This window comes from Lupinus angustifolius, unplaced genomic scaffold (assembly GCF_001865875.1).
Source record: "Lupinus angustifolius cultivar Tanjil unplaced genomic scaffold, LupAngTanjil_v1.0 Scaffold_16_127, whole genome shotgun sequence".
Lineage (NCBI taxonomy): Eukaryota > Viridiplantae > Streptophyta > Magnoliopsida > Fabales > Fabaceae > Lupinus > Lupinus angustifolius.
The window spans coordinates 100,848-121,528 of record NW_017718974.1 but is presented as its reverse complement, the minus strand read 5'-3'; the positions used below and the strand labels follow the sequence as shown (position 1 = coordinate 121,528).

Below are 20,681 nucleotides of genomic sequence, written 5' to 3'. Positions count from 1 at the left end.
TTAAGACATGATTGTCAATCTCCTGTGTATGGAGCAGAGTTTCATCACTCTGTCTAAGGATACACATAGACTTTGTTGCATACCTTATCTTGGCAATGTTATGGAAAAAGGCAGTATTCCTATCACCACTGATTTGCCACTGCAGCCTAGACTTCTCTTTCCAAAACTCCTCCTCAGCAATTAAAGCTCCTAACAGGTTTTGTTGAGCCTGATCCTCTTGATTCATTAGAGTGTCAGATTGACCCTCATTTGTGATTCTAAGCTGCAAATCCTCAAGGTTCTTGAAAGCCTCTTTGACCCTTATATGAATATTTCCAAAAACCTCCTTATTCCAAACCTTAAGGATGCTTTTGAGGCCCTTAAGCTTGTTGGTCAAGATGAACATGGGGCACCCCACCACCCTATTAGCCCAATGAGCCTCAACCACTCCTCTGAGACCCTCATGCTTCAACCACATTCTGTGAAACCTGAACTGAGGATGAAGTCTAGTTTGATCATTGCAGAAACCAAACATAATAGGGTGGTGATCAGAAGCAGATCTAGGCAGAGTACAACAATAGCTTTGATGCCAAATATCCATCCAGCTCTCATTACACAGAGATCTATCCAACCTTTTTTCTGTGTGAGCTAAGCCTCTTCTTCTATTTGTCCAAGTAAACTCAGCTCCCCTAGTAAGAATATGATGCAGCCTACCATCTTCAGAGAATCTCTGAAAATCCTCACAAGCTAGCCTGTTAGGCAAGTAAGAACCTTTGCATTCATTGGCACCTAAGACAGAATTAAAATCCCCAAGGCAACACCAAGGCCCTTTATTATTAGAGATTAGAGACAGGATGTCGTTCCAAAGGGTCCTTCTCATCATGTAATTGGTGTGAGCATAAACTGCACAAATGAAAGCCAACTTATTGTCCTGCATCAGAGAGATGGAGATTTGCTGAGCTGTGTTGGAGATGATTTGAGGATTGATCCCATCACGACAGGCCCCCCATAAATTAGGGAGCAAGCTACCCCTATCATTCTCAATGAAAGGCTTGAGCTTTAAGGCAGACCAGTACATAGGACTGATTTTATTCAGAGGAACCATGGGTTCAGAAATGAAAATAACATCAGGCTTGTTTATAGAACAAAGCTTTTTAAGAACTAGTCTAGTTTTGGGATTACCCATACCTCTACTATTCCAATAGATCACCCTCATTTGGAAACATTTGGATAGCCACCCCTTCGGGTAAAATGAACTTTTTCCAGGCTTTGCTTTTGTCTAAGCTTTTTCTTTTGAGACTTAGACAGAACTTTAGTGTATTCCCCCTCCACATTTGTTATGTTATTCTCCTCCAATTCCTCACTGTTATCCTCCTCTGCATCAGCCCATAACCTCCCAACAATTCTTGTTTCTTTTGCAGCCAAGACATTAGCCATCTGGCCATGCTGTTGGACTATAAATCTCTCTTCTTGCATTAGTTGAATGGCTTCATTCTCCTGAGTCTCCTCCACTGTTGTGTCCCTAGTGTCATCCTCATCAGAAGAGTTTTGAGGATCAAAGGCCTCCTCATTTGGGCAATGAGGGCCTACCTTCTTGACCTGATCAGATTGAAGGTTGACATTATTCTCAAACTCCAATTCTATAACCAAATCATTCTCCATTGCATCCTTGGCCACCTTCTTATTCTTGTCAATTTCAGATCTCTTGCTGGCAACATTGTTTGCAGCAGGGCCCCTGTCATTCATAGTCTTAGGATTTTTGCCCATTGTATCTTTCTTAGGTCTTGGAATCCCCACTCCAACCTCCTTATTTCTTCTACATACTGAGAGGAGATGACCAATAGATTGACACCCTGAGCAGAAATCAGGGAGATTCTCATATTCAATGTGCACAAAGAAAGCAAATCCCTCTCTTTCAACCAAAATTTGACTAGGCAGAGATCCCTTTAGATCAATATCTATCAAAATTCTTGCAAAGTGTCCAAAGGATCTACTTGAAGTTGCATCATCCAGGGAGATTGGAACCCCCAAACCTCCAGCAATAGAGAACAAAATTCTAGGACTCCAATATTCCAGCGGGAGACCTAGGATCCTAACCCAACACTGCGAGTGAGACACCTTCTGAAGGCTAGGATTGAAATCAGGGGACCATAGAGATAGCCTAAGAAAGCCTGGCTTTAAACTCCAAGACCCAACTGCACAGATCGACCTCATATCATCCACTGAGGCAAATGAAAACTCATAGTATCCCTTACCCAGAGAGATCATGCTCCATGATCCAATCATTTTCCAAAGAGCTTGAAGCTTCGTTCTGAGCTCAGTGAACCTAAGGGGCGAATCCCCCTTGGATAGGATGAGTCTGCCATGAAGGTGAGACTTGCACCTTTGAAGACCAGCTTGGTACTCCTCTTCAGGTATCTTTATAGCAATGGCATCTCCCTTGATACACGGTTGAGGAAGTTGAGAGATTGAAATGTCACACGTTGCTTTGAGAGCTTGAGCAAAGGACTTAGTCTTATGCACTTCCGAGAAAGTTGGAGCTGGGTCTTTAGCCTTGGGAGCCTCAGCCTGGCCAGCTTCTTCCAGGTTAGCCAAACAGGACCAAGGTATAACTGGATTTTGTGCATTTCGTGGGGATCCAAGTTTCATCATTGTGCTTCCAAGAATGTTGGAGTTAGTCATTAGTGTTTCCAAGAAAGTTGGAGATTCACTTCTTCCACTTCATGCCCTAGCAGAGCCCTTTTCTTTCTATTTCCTTTTTCACTTCTAACATATCTTACTTGAACTAGACCAAGAGTATTCAATCTCTAACCAAATTAAATCAATTTAATAAAATTTAACTTTTATCTTCTTCTTTTTTTCGTTTTTAAATAAAAATAAAATTTAATAAGATCTTGAGTTTTCATCCATAGTAATTTTATGAATTTTCTCTCATATAAAACCTGCCACATGTCACATTTATAATTAAAACGAATTTAATAAGAAAACTTTTTAAAATTGACAATCTTCTGAGGTATAGGTATCTCATTCATCTACTGTTAGCTTAAGAACGAAAACATGATTAAGAAAATTTTAAGGACCAAAGTCCATCAAAAGTCAAGGCACAAAGTTCACTACGAGAAAAAAACTAAAGATAAAAACATTTAAATAAAAAAAATTCTCATTTATATGATCTACAAAATTATTAATAAAACATTTATAATTGATTAGTTATTGTGGTTGAATTCATCGTTCATCTTTTTTCATAATTGGATTTATACTCTCTGTGAAATCTTCAACCAGTATAAATGGAAAAATAAAATAATAAGGCAAGATGTAAGTCTATTATGTATATCAATGATGTAAGTCTCAAGTTGATTATCAAACATCACCAAATCATGAGTTGAACAAAAATCATATTATAAAACTTTGCAAGTTTAATTAGTTTTTTCATATCAAAACAAGAGAAGAAATCAGATAAACTCAAACAAGACATACAAAGAAACATCTGAGTATTTGTCTCAGAGAAACAATCATGAAGTTCCTTAAATTGCATATTCATGATATTATAAAATAATTCAACTCAATATGATTATCTGTTTCTCATCAAGCAAGTCATATTGTGTACAAAAAAATAAATTTAGGACTTATAAATTATAAGTGGTATACATATTATTTTCAAAAAATCTAAGGGTGTATTTGCACACCCTCACATAGAAGTAGCACTGTCCATGCATAAAAGTGTAGCTTCATGGATGGTGCGACTCCGACTGAGGTAGTTGTCCTCTTACACACGCTGCTCTGTTACTAATTGGTTGGTCTAATTTAGTCAATCTTGTATCTCTTGGAAAATAAAGAAACAACACATCATTTCTTGATCGTTGGCAGAAGCTGAGTATCGGTCCATGGCAACTACTACATGCTAACTCAAATGTTTAAAAGAGATTATTTCCAATCTTGGCATCGCTCATACCTAACTTATGATTTTTCACTATGATAGTCAAGTGGCCTTGCATATTGCTAAAAAATTTGGTATTTCATGAACACACTAAGCCTATAGAAGTCGATTATCATTTTCTTCATAATGAAGTCTTCCACCATAATATTATTCCAACTTATGTTTCTACTACTGCTGAACTCGCAGATATATTCACCAAAGATTTGGGAAAACAACAACTTGAATCCTTCCTGGTCAAGTTGGGCATTCTGAATCTCCATGCTCCTACTTGAGAGGTAATGCGGTAATAACAAACCAAATCAATCTAAATAATTTTGTTTATATATTACCTTCAGATTTGATTTTAGGATAATAACAACCTAATCAATCTAAATAAATTTGTTTACATGGATTTAGTTTATTATTATCGCATTAGTGTCCATTGTACACAAAATTAATCACATTCATGGTTTTCCGATACTAATTTTAATGGAAACAATTTTGCATGTACTACATGTAGAATAACAATTGTAATGATTTTTATGTTTTTTATTAAAGCAAATAATTGTTTTTTTAGTGATTTTATTGATATATGTGAAATTGATTAAATTTATTTATAGAATGAATTCAATGGAGTACTTTAAAGTGATATTTTGTGACACATATATTGATTTTATAGATCTTATAAAACTGATTAAATCATTGAGAACCATAAAAAGAAGTAAAGTTTTTTTTTAAAAACTCTTATCAATTATCCTTTGGTGTGTACTAAGGATTCTCCCTTTTGATAGTTAAAGAATAAAATCTTTTCAAAAGTAGAGATCATCAAAAGGGGACTTCGACACATGATAAATATTGATTTCTAAAATCATGCTTATAGAACTCACCTATATGTTAACTATTTTGAACCTTATTAGTGTTAAAATGATTATTTAATATTGAATTATCATTAAAAAGTTATATATTTACTATCCAGTCATTAAAAAACCTTATCTTTCTTCTAACTCTAGATTTTAGATTATTCGTAATCCTTAAATTATAACTCCACTAACAATAAAAAAATAGCAAATAAATAAATAAATGAAATGGGACCTAGGGTTAGAGGGCTACAAATAGGACATGAACTTGGAAGATCAAAACCAACTACAATAGGTTATCCGTACACGTTTTTAATGTTAAGCATAACTACAACTATAATATTCTAATTTTAAGAGTTTACCCAACTGTAAGAATCACAATTACATTACATCGATTATATTTTTCCTCAATTATGATAAAAACAACTGCAATCACAACTGTTGTTTAAAATATTGTTGTCTATTGTGGGAGAGCACTGGTGTAGCATTCATATTTGTCAGCGTGGCACACTCTATGACCAGTGATATATCAGTAATGTGTCTGCATCATCTCTAGATCCATACATCTTTTATGTCTCTCATCTTTCTCTCTTTCTATAAATAAACACAAACCCTTCCCCGGCTCTTCTCATAATAAGTGAAGTTGCCATCTCATAAGACATAATCTAAATTTGTCTTCTATAGTATATATTTATATATATATTATTATATTATAGCCAAAGATAGTGTAGAAATTAGATACCCTCAAATGGGAAGGGCTCCTTGTTGTGAGAAAGTGGGACTAAAGAAGGGGAAGTGGACAGCAGAAGAGGATGAAATCTTGACAAAGTATATTCAGGTCAATGGGGAAGGTTCTTGGAGGTCATTACCAAAAAATGCAGGTACTTTTATGGAAATGCTTTTTTTCATAAGGATTTGGATGCAAAAACACACCAACTTTCTTTGATTAAAGTGATAAAACAAAGGAATAATACAAAAGAAAACTAGAAAATCGAAACTAATCAATTCGCCGATTAAAATGAGATACTAACTGACTGTGTTTGTCTCGCTGAGCAAGAGTACGAAAGTGAGATTTACCAGATCTACTGCCTAAGATTCACTCAACGGGAGTTGGTCTTGCTGAGTAAGATCTGCTGATTCGCTGAGCGAGAAACCTGAAATCTCTATTCCAATATCGCTTAAAGAGTGGAGGTCTTGCTGAGCGAAAAACGATTTCTCACTGAGAAAGAGGCTAATTCATTAAAGGATAGCTCTAAACTTGATTTTTTGGTTATTTCAACGATTACCTATATGATATTAAAACAAATTAACATCAAATGAATCTATAATTTAGTAAAACAACCCTATTTCTAAAGAATTCAACCTTTTATTGAAATGTGTGCTTTGTGTATATTTTATATATTTGGGTCTTGCTAAGCACTACTTTAAGAGTGTTGGATAACATAGATAAGTAATTTTAATTTGTATATAGAAACACAAAATCCATTGTTCTTTGCTCCTTGATGTATTAAACACAAAATACTCAGATGAAAATAATAACTTTTAATTCTTTAATAATGGTCAGCATTTTATTTTTATATATTTTACTTAGTTGTGGACATTTTTCTTTTATTTTGTATGTGAAGAATGTCTAACTTGTTCTATTGATTGCCTTCTTCTCTCTAACTAGCATTTTTAATTTTGGGGTTTTGAAGGATTATTAAGATGTGGTAAGAGCTGCAGATTAAGATGGGTCAATTACTTAAGAACTGATCTAAAAAGAGGCAACATTTCTGTTGAAGAGGATAGTCTCATTGTTGAGTTGCATGCTTCTTTTGGCAACAGGTGAGTGTTTCTTTTTTGAGGTGCATTATATTCCAGAATATGGTAAAACAATTAACCAAATAGACGAGTAACATATCATATAATTGGGATAAAATTGCTCCTGACTAATTTGATTTCTTTCCATTTTGTCTTTTTTAAGAAACCTCACTTCATCTTCTTGCTCATGTTACCAGCAAGAGAAAAAAATGTTTATACCTAAAAAAACTCAAACTGACACTTAATTCATTTTAATTTTATGTGAAAAAACTGGGCAGATTGTCTTATCCCTAAAAGCACTTAATCATAGCACCTATTATTTTCTTATAAAACATCTTTTCAAAGGAAATATTTAGGTATTATGATGGTAATGAATTATATGTAAAATCTAATATTTATGTATTGAAAATATGAGGATGTATATATCATTTATTTGTATTACTTCTATATAAGAGTTAATGATAATTAAAAATAAATGGTAAATAATGTATTAACAATGTAAAATATTTACACATTTGATCATATACATTTTCCTATTATACATATTTGGTCTATATCAACACTACTCATTTGATATTACTTATATTTAAAAATATAGTAATATAATAAAACTCTTATAGGATTTTTTTTTTAGAGTAAAATATCTATGTACTAACAGTATATAAATTTATGCACAATCATCTACCATTTATTTGTATTACTTTTTAAATGGTCAATTATTATTAAACATAAATGATAGATGTTGCTGTAAAAAGTTATAAAACTCATACACACGGGCGGATCTTCTCCAGGACATGTGGGGCAGTTGCCCCTCTCAAATATTTCAAAAAAATCTTATAGAGACACTGTTTTTGGTATTTTTTAAAATTTAACAACAAAACTTAAGGATAAGAGTATAATATTTATGTATTATTAGTATAAAAATTTATACACATTCACTACATCATCCATCATTCATTTAAATTAATTTTTTTAAAGATTTAATAAAGATTGGATGTGAATGGTAGGTAATGAAGTGAAAAAGTATAAAATTCAATGATTGTTAGTGCATATATTATTCTCTCAAAGAATAATACTTCTACACGATTTATTGGACAAGAAAAAATTCAATATTTCCCTCCCCTAATATCATTTTAGATAACTCTCTTTAGTATCACATGACATATTTCCCTCCCCTAATATCATTTTAGATAACTCTCCAACTCAAACTCATTTATTTTTTCACCTTAAAAATGTCATATTTGTTCTTTATAAATCAGTTTTCTTCAATTGCTTTTTCATGGCATATTATCACATGCCTATGAAGTCATGACATGATTACTTATGATTTGTTTGTTTCTTTCATCAAATTTTATTCATGGACGTTGTTATTCTTTGTTAGTGGACTATTTTTTATTAATTAATTTTAGTTGGGTTATTCCATTGCTATGTATGATATTCTTAAGTTCGTTATTTCTATCTTTATATATTTTTCTCTTAAAAAATTATTTGTATCAATCTCAAGCATACATTATTTTGATTCTCTATTTGAAAGGATAGAAAAACTAACTTTATGCTCGATTCTTCTGAGTTTAAAATACATATAATGTTTATAAGAGATAATGAACTTATTTGTGCTTAGGAATATTTGGAATTTCTTCATGGATTTGTTATGTTATATTTTTATCATGTTTCTTGGGAATTTAAACATGAAAGAATAACTCATTTTTACATTAAAAAATTATATATATTCTAATGATTTCATATGTTATTTATGTATAAATCATAATGTTGTCCCCTCTAAAATTATGGTCAAAATCCACCCGTGCATACACAAATACACAAATAGCAATTGTGGGTATTGATCATAATTTCATGGGTGCATGTCATAATCTAAACATGAAAATGGAATCATTGGAATATAGATAAGTTTTTAATATAAAAGGAGTAATTTTCTCATATTTAAATTCTCCAGAAACATAATAAAATTGTTAAAGTAACAAACATGTAAGAGATCTCATATACTCCTAAGCATAATATAGTCTCTTATAAACACTACGTACATTTTAATTTAGGAATAATAAAAATTTGAGTATAAAGTCTCAAATAGAGAATAAAAATATTATATGTTTGACATTTTTTTTTGGTACATATTGAATGTTTAGATTGATGGAACTAGATTTTTTAAAGAAAATTTTAAATTATATACAGAAAAATGGAAGAGAAGAGGCTAGGTGATAGTGAAGAGGATGGAGCCTCATAAACCATGAGTTGATGTTTTAAAGAAAATAATGAAATTTAATTTCTTTTTTTTTTTTTAAGACAAAGGTGTCAACACACCCGAAAATATATTAATAAAGGAAGACCATTACAAGCCCCTAAACCTATAATTAGGAAGCAACAACAAATTCCTATGGAAATCATGCAACAAGAATGAAGGAGGAGACTCCCACCAACAATCCAATCTATACAAAACACCAAAATTGGCAAGCTTATCAGCACAAGCATTCCCTTCCCTAAAGATGTGAGATACTTGAACTTGCATATCCATCATTAGCATTTTGCACTTGTTCATTAGGTTACTTAACTTCCAAGGCACCGGTTTATTACCCTTGAATATGTCCACCACCGCGGTTGAATCACACTCTAACCAAACAAATAACCAACGTTTAGAATGAGCTAATTGAATAGCCATAATAGCAGCAAGCACTTCAGCATAGATAGAGTCTTGAATGCTGAAATAAGAAGCAAAACAACCCAAGCACCTTCCCTTACCATCTCTGAAAATAGCACCACCCCCTGCATGCCCAGGCGCTCCCTTAGCTGCCCCATCAGTATTGATTTTCACCCAACCAAGTAAAGGCATAATCCAAGTTACCTCAGTTATTGCAGGAGCCTTACTATACCTGCCACTGACTTGGAAAGCTCTAAGGATAGAGAATTCCAATACGGAGTTCTTGGCATAACAGTTGGAAGAGCTGCCTGTGAGAGAGGTGTTTAACTTTATCATGTGAGTTGCTTTGGCAAAGCTGATGAAAGTGCTATCAAACCTCGCCTTATTTCTGCAAAACCAGATAACCACAAAAGAGTTGACAAAGGCAGCAAGTAACACTTGCTTCAGCTGAGGACTCCAATGGGGAGAAATTGACAGGATGCTCTTTAGGGAAGTATGATCAATGCTATAGCCAACTTGATTGCTTAGCCAATTCCAGATCAGCTTAGCAAACTCACAACTGAAGAAGAGATGGTGAGAGGACTCCTCACTGGAACCACACAGGGTGCACATAGAAGGCATAGACATACCCCTTAGCTTCAAATTTTCATCAGTTGGCATTCTGTTTTGATGAAGCCTCCAAGCAACAAAGGACCTGGAAGGAGGAATAGAGCTGGACCAAAGATCACTACACATGATGTCAACCTGCTGAGGGGATTTTGTGAAATTATAAGCCTCTTTTGAGCTAAGAATTCCATTATTGGTGTGCATCCAGGCCAGCTTGTCAGGCAGATGAGTAGCAGGAATGGGGGTTCTCAAAATATTCTGGCAAACCTGAGGGTTGATCCTAGGCAACCAAGAAGGAATAATCCAAGCAGAATGATGGATGAAGTCAGCGATTCTAGCTAAAAGAGCAGAGGAAATTTGATTAGGAATGCCTAGCAGGTCAACTAAGGTCTGGCCTAGCCAATTGTCCTTCCAAAATCTTATGTTGTTCCCATTGCCAAAGATCCAGATAGAATTGTCAAGGATGACCTGCCAATGTTTCCTTATGCCAGGCCAAATTGAAGATTTTATGTAGGAAGATTTAGGCTCTTTGTTCCTACAGAATCTGTTCTTGTAGTAGGTAGCCCATTCCTGCTGAGAAGAGTTCATATCCCAAGCCAGTTTTAACATAGCTGCTTCATTGAGCAACTTAATTGAACTTAATCCAAGCCCCCAAAAATTGAACTTCATTTCTTCATTCCCAAAAATTATATAGAAATGTTGTTCTTCACTTTTGTTGTTAGCATTTTGAACTGTACCAATAAATTTATTATATTTAGGATAACTTCTGATTTTTTTTGAAAGGGACAAGCTTCCCACCTACCTCTTTGCAAGTTAAATTATAGAGAAAAATAAATGAAAAATAAAAGTTTAAGAGGCATAAAATACACCCTAAGTTTTGCAATATATTTTACCATTTACCATATGTCAATATATATTTTTTCCTCGTTTTGAGATGTCTTTGTCATCATTTATAAAGAACAGTTTCAAAATGCTGACTAATTCACAGAGTTAAGACGATGCATGCATCTCGTGCACAGACTAATAGAAAACATCAAAGGTTTTTTTGGGTAAGTAATTATATCAAAGGTTCAGAAGCTCTTATAAAGTCGTTAATAATTCAATTTCCGGGGTAGCCAGAATAAGCTATGGCTGCCGTACGAAATGATGCTTCTGCAGCTTCTTAAATGGCAGCTTCTAGTGTCAACATCATCAAAGTTGTATATTTCTCTGTATATAAATATATAAAAAGAAAGAATTACATCTACTTATAGTATTGTAATGAGAATAAAGTATCTCATGTGGAGAGAAGTTATTTCCTCACACCTATTTATTAATAGATATTTGTATTATTTTATTTTTTGTTTTCTTATTTATTTTAAAAAAGGTAAAAAATAACATGTGTCATTGTCTGACTCTTGTCAAGAGAGAAGTTATCTCCTCACACTCGGGACTGACAATGAACTGAATCAATTCGGCATTTGTTTGAAACTTGATTCGTTATTTAGTTCGATAAACTTAGTTCATGAATCAAATGAGCTGAACTTGAGCTCGTTAAATAAATGAGTCGAACTTGAGTTGGATATAGTTCGACTCATTTGGTTCATGAGCTAACTCGATATATATATACTAATTTTTAAGTTTATTATGACTCATATTATTTTTTATATTTATTGTTACTAGCGTATTGACATACACTATGTGTCTGCCGACCCACATTCTTATTTTATGATATTAAGTTTTAAATTTGTATTTTTTTATTTTAGAGAATTAGAATGTTTTTCATTGGATGTACTTCATATTATAATTTTTGTATTTATTATATTATTGAACTTAAAGTGAGATATATTAATTACATTTATCTAGGATTATCTGGTTTTATATTAGAAATAAAAAATTAATGATAAAATAGGAAAATAGAATCACGGTAGTAGTTATTTTAAGTTTTGCTTTTATATATAGTATAGGTTATATATATAAGCAAGATTATATTTATAAATATAAAACATTTTTGCACTAATTTTCAAAATTTAATTAATTATGTAAGTTGTCCAAATGAATTATTCGAACTGAATCAAACAGTTCGCGAACTTTAACCGAGCCGAACTCGAACTAAAATAATAACTTCTGTCGAACTTGAGTCAAGTTTAGAGCCAAGCCAATCCTTATCGAACTTGACCGAGTTGAGCTTCGATTCGACTCGGTTCGGCTCATTTCCAACCCTAGATACACTAACACTATATTATTCACCATTATATTTAATTATCATTATTTAAAAAAATTCACATGAATGATGGATGATAAAATAATTATGTATAAATATTTAAATATTACATTCAAATATAAATAGAGATCAAAAGATGTATGCACTGACACTTATGAGTTTTATATAATGTCATTGTATCTTCACCATTGATTTTTTATTATTGTTGACTTTTCAAAAAATGTAATCCAAATAAATGGTGGATAATGAGATGCATATATATAAATGTTTATACTATCAATATATACATTTTACACTCATATAAATATATACACATCCCAATAAAGTGGTTGTCAGTCACTATCTCAAATACTTAGGGTAAATTTCCTACCAGTCTAATTTGATTTACTTCCATAGAGTGATCAAACTAGTGGAGAGTAGATGTGCTCCCCCTTAAATACCTAAAATGACATCATTATTTTCTTTATCAAATACGTCAGCAAATGTTTTATGGGTCAATCTGTTTTCATTTTCTTACTTTATTCGGACTAGTGTTAATAGGCACTTCGTGCCTGCCGAACAATATTGTGTGATATTATATATTTCATTTTTTATAATTAGAATATATTTGTTCAGTGTATTTTATATTATAATTTTTGTGTGTTTATGATAATGTATAGTTTAAGGTGATAAATGTGGTTAATTAATATGTTAGTGATGATTAATTAGGATTATATGGTTTTTTTTGTAAAAATTAAATAATATGAGGGGCAAAATAAGAATATATAAATTATACCATGGTGATGGTTACACCATGTTTTGGCTTTATATATAGTATAGATGTATTGGTAGGCTGTCACAGTTTTAAATTTTAATTGCAAAATTGGTGGTATCCAACTAAACTGAATGAAAATGAGGTTTAGTTCTTTTTTGAATAAATGATTTCATAATGCTTCATAATTTTAAATTTTAATAATTGTTCGAACTCAACCTAATCATACATTTAGAAAAGATTTATATTATTTAATATAAGATAAATGAAATGTCATATTATTTAAAGTCTATTTAAGACTTGGAGCTTGACTTTTTATACGCTTTATTAATGATACACTTTATGAAAGTTTATAAAAAATAAATTTGTTTTCACAATTGTAATTACATGTGACTCCTTAACTATGTGATTTTGCTCATAAAGGAAGTTAAGAAGTTTCATTTTTATAGAAAAATATGTTCATGACTTTACTTACTTCCTAACGAAAGTATACATTATTGATGTGATATGTTAGATAAGTTTTTCACATAAGGAAAGAAAGATTAGTCTTCTTCACTTCTACATATAATTGTTTATTTGATCTGAAATTCTGAAAACTTGAATAAAAAGTCAAGTTTACAATAACTAGTGTATTTTACCGTTAATAATGTACTAAGTATATTAATAATTAAATTTCCTCTTCTATTAGCGTGAGATCTTGACGATTTTGTTTAAAAAAGTTTCAACTAAGATACGTGCAAACTTTGTATTAATTCTTTAGTTTCTTCCCAAAATAGGTATATATCCTTAAAGGAGATCATCTCCAATGATATTATTGCACTTGAGATACTATACAAATGATCTGCAATTTTTTCTTGTAGAAAATTTCAAAAGTAATAACATATTACTAATTAGATGATGTTAGTATGATAATGAAGCGTATAAGAACATCTTGTTCACATTTTAATATTTTTTCATTAATCCATCATTTTCATTGCACTACTCTTTTGACAAATTTCTCAATATAGCTTGTTTTGATTTATGTTATGCAATTATACACATTTTCTCTCACTAATAATTCTTTTTGAATAATAATCTTTTTGGAATAATAATCCTATGTGAATCTTTACTTTATGGATGGTGTCCATAATTTTAAGAGAAAAAAGTCTTTTGCAACTTATTCACGAGTTTAGTGAAAAATACACTACTCTGATAATATTTTTAAAAGTCAAACTAGAACCATAATAAAGAAGTCAAAATACTGTAGTCATGTAAATTCGTCCCATCCTCTCCACTATAGGTTACCTACAACGTAAGAACTATACCTATATGCACACCACACATAATCAAGTGTTTGAAGGAAATTTTTTTTGTTCGGCAATTATTAGTATATTAGTTGTTAGTATGTTAGTATTTTATGGTGGGTGAGATTCCACCCTTAACCTCCTACACCCCCTACTATCTAACCACCTTATAACTCCCATTTTATGTTGATGGTGGGACTCGAACCCACAACTTCCTGCACTCCATTCCTTACGATCACCCTCTTCACCATCAGACTACCTTTATGACTCCCGTTGGTCGTTCTTAAGGTTGTTCCTAATAGAATAAGAATATTATTACTTTATTTTCGATTGTGTCATTCTTATTTTAGGAATTATATTCTTAAATAAGAATGATGAGAGAGAAATAAGAACAAATGGAGAGAATGAAAAAATTAGATGTTTGATTAAGAATGTAGCAAGTTGTGGACCCAAATAAGAATAGTAATAATGTTTTTATTGTGGAGAAAAATTAGATGATATTCGTATTTTATGAAGAATTATAATAAGTTATAAAATAATATGTAAGACCCAAATAAAAATAAATATATTATTTATCATTATCGATGCTCTATCAAGAAAAGTTTCGCAAGAAAACAATCAACTTGGATGGAACATAGTCTTCCACATATTTTAAAAAGTAGTAATTTATTAAGATCTAATAATCAGATTTCACTGAATGCTATATAGAATTCACTGCAAGGACTAGTTGCCAAAGCCTGCAATAATAAGAGCACAAGTCCCTAAAACATTGATCTCCAACCCAAAACAATGTATGATGAACACCTGACCTAATCTTTTTATGTCAATCATAACCGAACCAATCTCCAATGCCAGCAACATTAACAACGACATAAATGTTCTTTCACCGTTGAGAGTGGTTTTAAGTATGAGACCCTGATTTCTAAAAGGAGCATTAGACTGAATATTATTTTTTCTGTAAAACATAACTGTTGCAAAAAATATTGCATTTTATGATGATGAATATATTCAATATTAAAAGATAAACTTTTGTTAACAATATTCATTCATTGACAAATCATACAATTCATAATAAGAGAATTTAATAAGATTCTTTCTATAAAGAGTATAAACTCTAGCTAGACATAAACCAAGTAAAGGCATAATCCAAGTTACCTCAGTTATTGCAGGAGCCTTACTATACCTGCCACTGACTTGGAAAGCTCTAAGGATAGAGAATTCCAATACGGAGTTCTTGGCATAACAGTTGGAAGAGCTGCCTGTGAGAGAGGTGTTTAACTTTATCATGTGAGTTGCTTTGGCAAAGCTGATGAAAGTGCTATCAAACCTCGCCTTATTTCTGCAAAACCAGATAACCACAAAAGAGTTGACAAAGGCAGCAAGTAACACTTGCTTCAGCTGAGGACTCCAATGGGGAGAAATTGACAGGATGCTCTTTAGGGAAGTATGATCAATGCTATAGCCAACTTGATTGCTTAGCCAATTCCAGATCAGCTTAGCAAACTCACAACTGAAGAAGAGATGGTGAGAGGACTCCTCACTGGAACCACACAGGGTGCACATAGAAGGCATAGACATACCCCTTAGCTTCAAATTTTCATCAGTTGGCATTCTGTTTTGATGAAGCCTCCAAGCAACAAAGGACCTGGAAGGAGGAATAGAGCTGGACCAAAGATCACTACACATGATGTCAACCTGCTGAGGGGATTTTGTGAAATTATAAGCCTCTTTTGAGCTAAGAATTCCATTATTGGTGTGCATCCAGGCCAGCTTGTCAGGCAGATGAGTAGCAGGAATGGGGGTTCTCAAAATATTCTGGCAAACCTGAGGGTTGATCCTAGGCAACCAAGAAGGAATAATCCAAGCAGAATGATGGATGAAGTCAGCGATTCTAGCTAAAAGAGCAGAGGAAATTTGATTAGGAATGCCTAGCAGGTCAACTAAGGTCTGGCCTAGCCAATTGTCCTTCCAAAATCTTATGTTGTTCCCATTGCCAAAGATCCAGATAGAATTGTCAAGGATGACCTGCCAATGTTTCCTTATGCCAGGCCAAATTGAAGATTTTATGTAGGAAGATTTAGGCTCTTTGTTCCTACAGAATCTGTTCTTGTAGTAGGTAGCCCATTCCTGCTGAGAAGAGTTCATATCCCAAGCCAGTTTTAACATAGCTGCTTCATTGAGCAACTTAATTGAACTTAATCCAAGCCCCCAAAAATTGAACTTCATTTCTTCATTCCCAAAAATTATATAGAAATGTTGTTCTTCACTTTTGTTGTTAGCATTTTGAACTGTACCAATAAATTTATTATATTTAGGATAACTTCTGATTTTTTTTGAAAGGGACAAGCTTCCCACCTACCTCTTTGCAAGTTAAATTATAGAGAAAAATAAATGAAAAATAAAAGTTTAAGAGGCATAAAATACACCCTAAGTTTTGCAATATATTTTACCATTTACCATATGTCAATATATATTTTTTCCTCGTTTTGAGATGTCTTTGTCATCATTTATAAAGAACAGTTTCAAAATGCTGACTAATTCACAGAGTTAAGACGATGCATGCATCTCGTGCACAGACTAATAGAAAACATCAAAGGTTTTTTTGGGTAAGTAATTATATCAAAGGTTCAGAAGCTCTTATAAAGTCGTTAATAATTCAATTTCCGGGGTAGCCAGAATAAGCTATGGCTGCCGTACGAAATGATGCTTCTGCAGCTTCTTAAATGGCAGCTTCTAGTGTCAACATCATCAAAGTTGTATATTTCTCTGTATATAAATATATAAAAAGAAAGAATTACATCTACTTATAGTATTGTAATGAGAATAAAGTATCTCATGTGGAGAGAAGTTATTTCCTCACACCTATTTATTAATAGATATTTGTATTATTTTATTTTTTGTTTTCTTATTTATTTTAAAAAAGGTAAAAAATAACATGTGTCATTGTCTGACTCTTGTCAAGAGAGAAGTTATCTCCTCACACTCGGGACTGACAATGAACTGAATCAATTCGGCATTTGTTTGAAACTTGATTCGTTATTTAGTTCGATAAACTTAGTTCATGAATCAAATGAGCTGAACTTGAGCTCGTTAAATAAATGAGTCGAACTTGAGTTGGATATAGTTCGACTCATTTGGTTCATGAGCTAACTCGATATATATATACTAATTTTTAAGTTTATTATGACTCATATTATTTTTTATATTTATTGTTACTAGCGTATTGACATACACTATGTGTCTGCCGACCCACATTCTTATTTTATGATATTAAGTTTTAAATTTGTATTTTTTTATTTTAGAGAATTAGAATGTTTTTCATTGGATGTACTTCATATTATAATTTTTGTATTTATTATATTATTGAACTTAAAGTGAGATATATTAATTACATTTATCTAGGATTATCTGGTTTTATATTAGAAATAAAAAATTAATGATAAAATAGGAAAATAGAATCACGGTAGTAGTTATTTTAAGTTTTGCTTTTATATATAGTATAGGTTATATATATAAGCAAGATTATATTTATAAATATAAAACATTTTTGCACTAATTTTCAAAATTTAATTAATTATGTAAGTTGTCCAAATGAATTATTCGAACTGAATCAAACAGTTCGCGAACTTTAACCGAGCCGAACTCGAACTAAAATAATAACTTCTGTCGAACTTGAGTCAAGTTTAGAGCCAAGCCAATCCTTATCGAACTTGACCGAGTTGAGCTTCGATTCGACTCGGTTCGGCTCATTTCCAACCCTAGATACACTAACACTATATTATTCACCATTATATTTAATTATCATTATTTAAAAAAATTCACATGAATGATGGATGATAAAATAATTATGTATAAATATTTAAATATTACATTCAAATATAAATAGAGATCAAAAGATGTATGCACTGACACTTATGAGTTTTATATAATGTCATTGTATCTTCACCATTGATTTTTTATTATTGTTGACTTTTCAAAAAATGTAATCCAAATAAATGGTGGATAATGAGATGCATATATATAAATGTTTATACTATCAATATATACATTTTACACTCATATAAATATATACACATCCCAATAAAGTGGTTGTCAGTCACTATCTCAAATACTTAGGGTAAATTTCCTACCAGTCTAATTTGATTTACTTCCATAGAGTGATCAAACTAGTGGAGAGTAGATGTGCTCCCCCTTAAATACCTAAAATGACATCATTATTTTCTTTATCAAATACGTCAGCAAATGTTTTATGGGTCAATCTGTTTTCATTTTCTTACTTTATTCGGACTAGTGTTAATAGGCACTTCGTGCCTGCCGAACAATATTGTGTGATATTATATATTTCATTTTTTATAATTAGAATATATTTGTTCAGTGTATTTTATATTATAATTTTTGTGTGTTTATGATAATGTATAGTTTAAGGTGATAAATGTGGTTAATTAATATGTTAGTGATGATTAATTAGGATTATATGGTTTTTTTTGTAAAAATTAAATAATATGAGGGGCAAAATAAGAATATATAAATTATACCATGGTGATGGTTACACCATGTTTTGGCTTTATATATAGTATAGATGTATTGGTAGGCTGTCACAGTTTTAAATTTTAATTGCAAAATTGGTGGTATCCAACTAAACTGAATGAAAATGAGGTTTAGTTCTTTTTTGAATAAATGATTTCATAATGCTTCATAATTTTAAATTTTAATAATTGTTCGAACTCAACCTAATCATACATTTAGAAAAGATTTATATTATTTAATATAAGATAAATGAAATGTCATATTATTTAAAGTCTATTTAAGACTTGGAGCTTGACTTTTTATACGCTTTATTAATGATACACTTTATGAAAGTTTATAAAAAATAAATTTGTTTTCACAATTGTAATTACATGTGACTCCTTAACTATGTGATTTTGCTCATAAAGGAAGTTAAGAAGTTTCATTTTTATAGAAAAATATGTTCATGACTTTACTTACTTCCTAACGAAAGTATACATTATTGATGTGATATGTTAGATAAGTTTTTCACATAAGGAAAGAAAGATTAGTCTTCTTCACTTCTACATATAATTGTTTATTTGATCTGAAATTCTGAAAACTTGAATAAAAAGTCAAGTTTACAATAACTAGTGTATTTTACCGTTAATAATGTACTAAGTATATTAATAATTAAATTTCCTCTTCTATTAGCGTGAGATCTTGACGATTTTGTTTAAAAAAGTTTCAACTAAGATACGTGCAAACTTTGTATTAATTCTTTAGTTTCTTCCCAAAATAGGTATATATCCTTAAAGGAGATCATCTCCAATGATATTATTGCACTTGAGATACTATACAAATGATCTGCAATTTTTTCTTGTAGAAAATTTCAAAAGTAATAACATATTACTAATTAGATGATGTTAGTATGATAATGAAGCGTATAAGAACATCTTGTTCACATTTTAATATTTTTTCATTAATCCATCATTTTCATTGCACTACTCTTTTGACAAATTTCTCAATATAGCTTGTTTTGATTTATGTTATGCAATTATACACATTTTCTCTCACTAATAATTCTTTTTGAATAATAATCTTTTTGGAATAATAATCCTATGTGAATCTTTACTTTATGGATGGTGTCCATAATTTTAAGAGAAAAAAGTCTTTTGCAACTTATTCACGAGTTTAGTGAAAAATACACTACTCTGATAATATTTTTAAAAGTCAAACTAGAACCATAATAAAGAAGTCAAAATACTGTAGTCATGTAAATTCGTCCCATCCTCTCCACTATAGGTTACCTACAACGTAAGAACTATACCTATATGCACACCACACATAATCAAGTGTTTGAAGGAAATTTTTTTTGTTCGGCAATTATTAGTATATTAGTTGTTAGTATGTTAGTATTTTATGGTGGGTGAGATTCCACCCTTAACCTCCTACACCCCCTACTATCTAACCACCTTATAACTCCCATTTTATGTTGATGGTGGGACTCGAACCCACAACTTCCTGCACTCCATTCCTTACGATCACCCTCTTCACCATCAGACTACCTTTATGACTCCCGTTGGTCGTTCTTAAGGTTGTTCCTAATAGAATAAGAATATTATTACTTTATTTTCGATTGTGTCATTCTTATTTTAGGAATTATATTCTTAAATAAGAATGATGAGAGAGAAATAAGAACAAATGGAGAGAATGAAAAAATTAGATGTTTGATTAAGAATGTAGCAAGTTGTGGACCCAAATAAGAATAGTAATAATGTTTTTATTGTGGAGAAAAATTAGATGATATTCGTATTTTATGAAGAATTATAATAAGTTATAAAATAATATGTAAGACCCAAATAAAAATAAATATATTATTTATCATTATCGATGCTCTATCAAGAAAAGTTTCGCAAGAAAACAATCAACTTGGATGGAACATAGTCTTCCACATATTTTAAAAAGTAGTAATTTATTAAGATCTAATAATCAGATTTCACTGAATGCTATATAGAATTCACTGCAAGGACTAGTTGCCAAAGCCTGCAATAATAAGAGCACAAGTCCCTAAAACATTGATCTCCAACCCAAAACAATGTATGATGAACACCTGACCTAATCTTTTTATGTCAATCATAACCGAAC

General features: G+C 31.6%; 1 protein-coding gene across 1 annotated transcript in view; it reads right to left on the bottom strand.

The window, feature by feature from the left end:
* Positions 1 to 1,165, bottom strand: part of LOC109338019 — a gene marked incomplete at its 3' end in the record, with an annotated part of 1,639 nt that extends 474 nt beyond the window's left edge. Inside the window, exon 1 of the mRNA XM_019575146.1 lies at positions 84 to 1,165. Within this exon, the coding sequence (XP_019430691.1) occupies positions 84 to 1,165 (1,082 nt within the window). The remainder of the gene's footprint in view (positions 1 to 83) is intronic.
* Between the last annotated feature and the right edge of the window lie 19,516 nt (positions 1,166 to 20,681).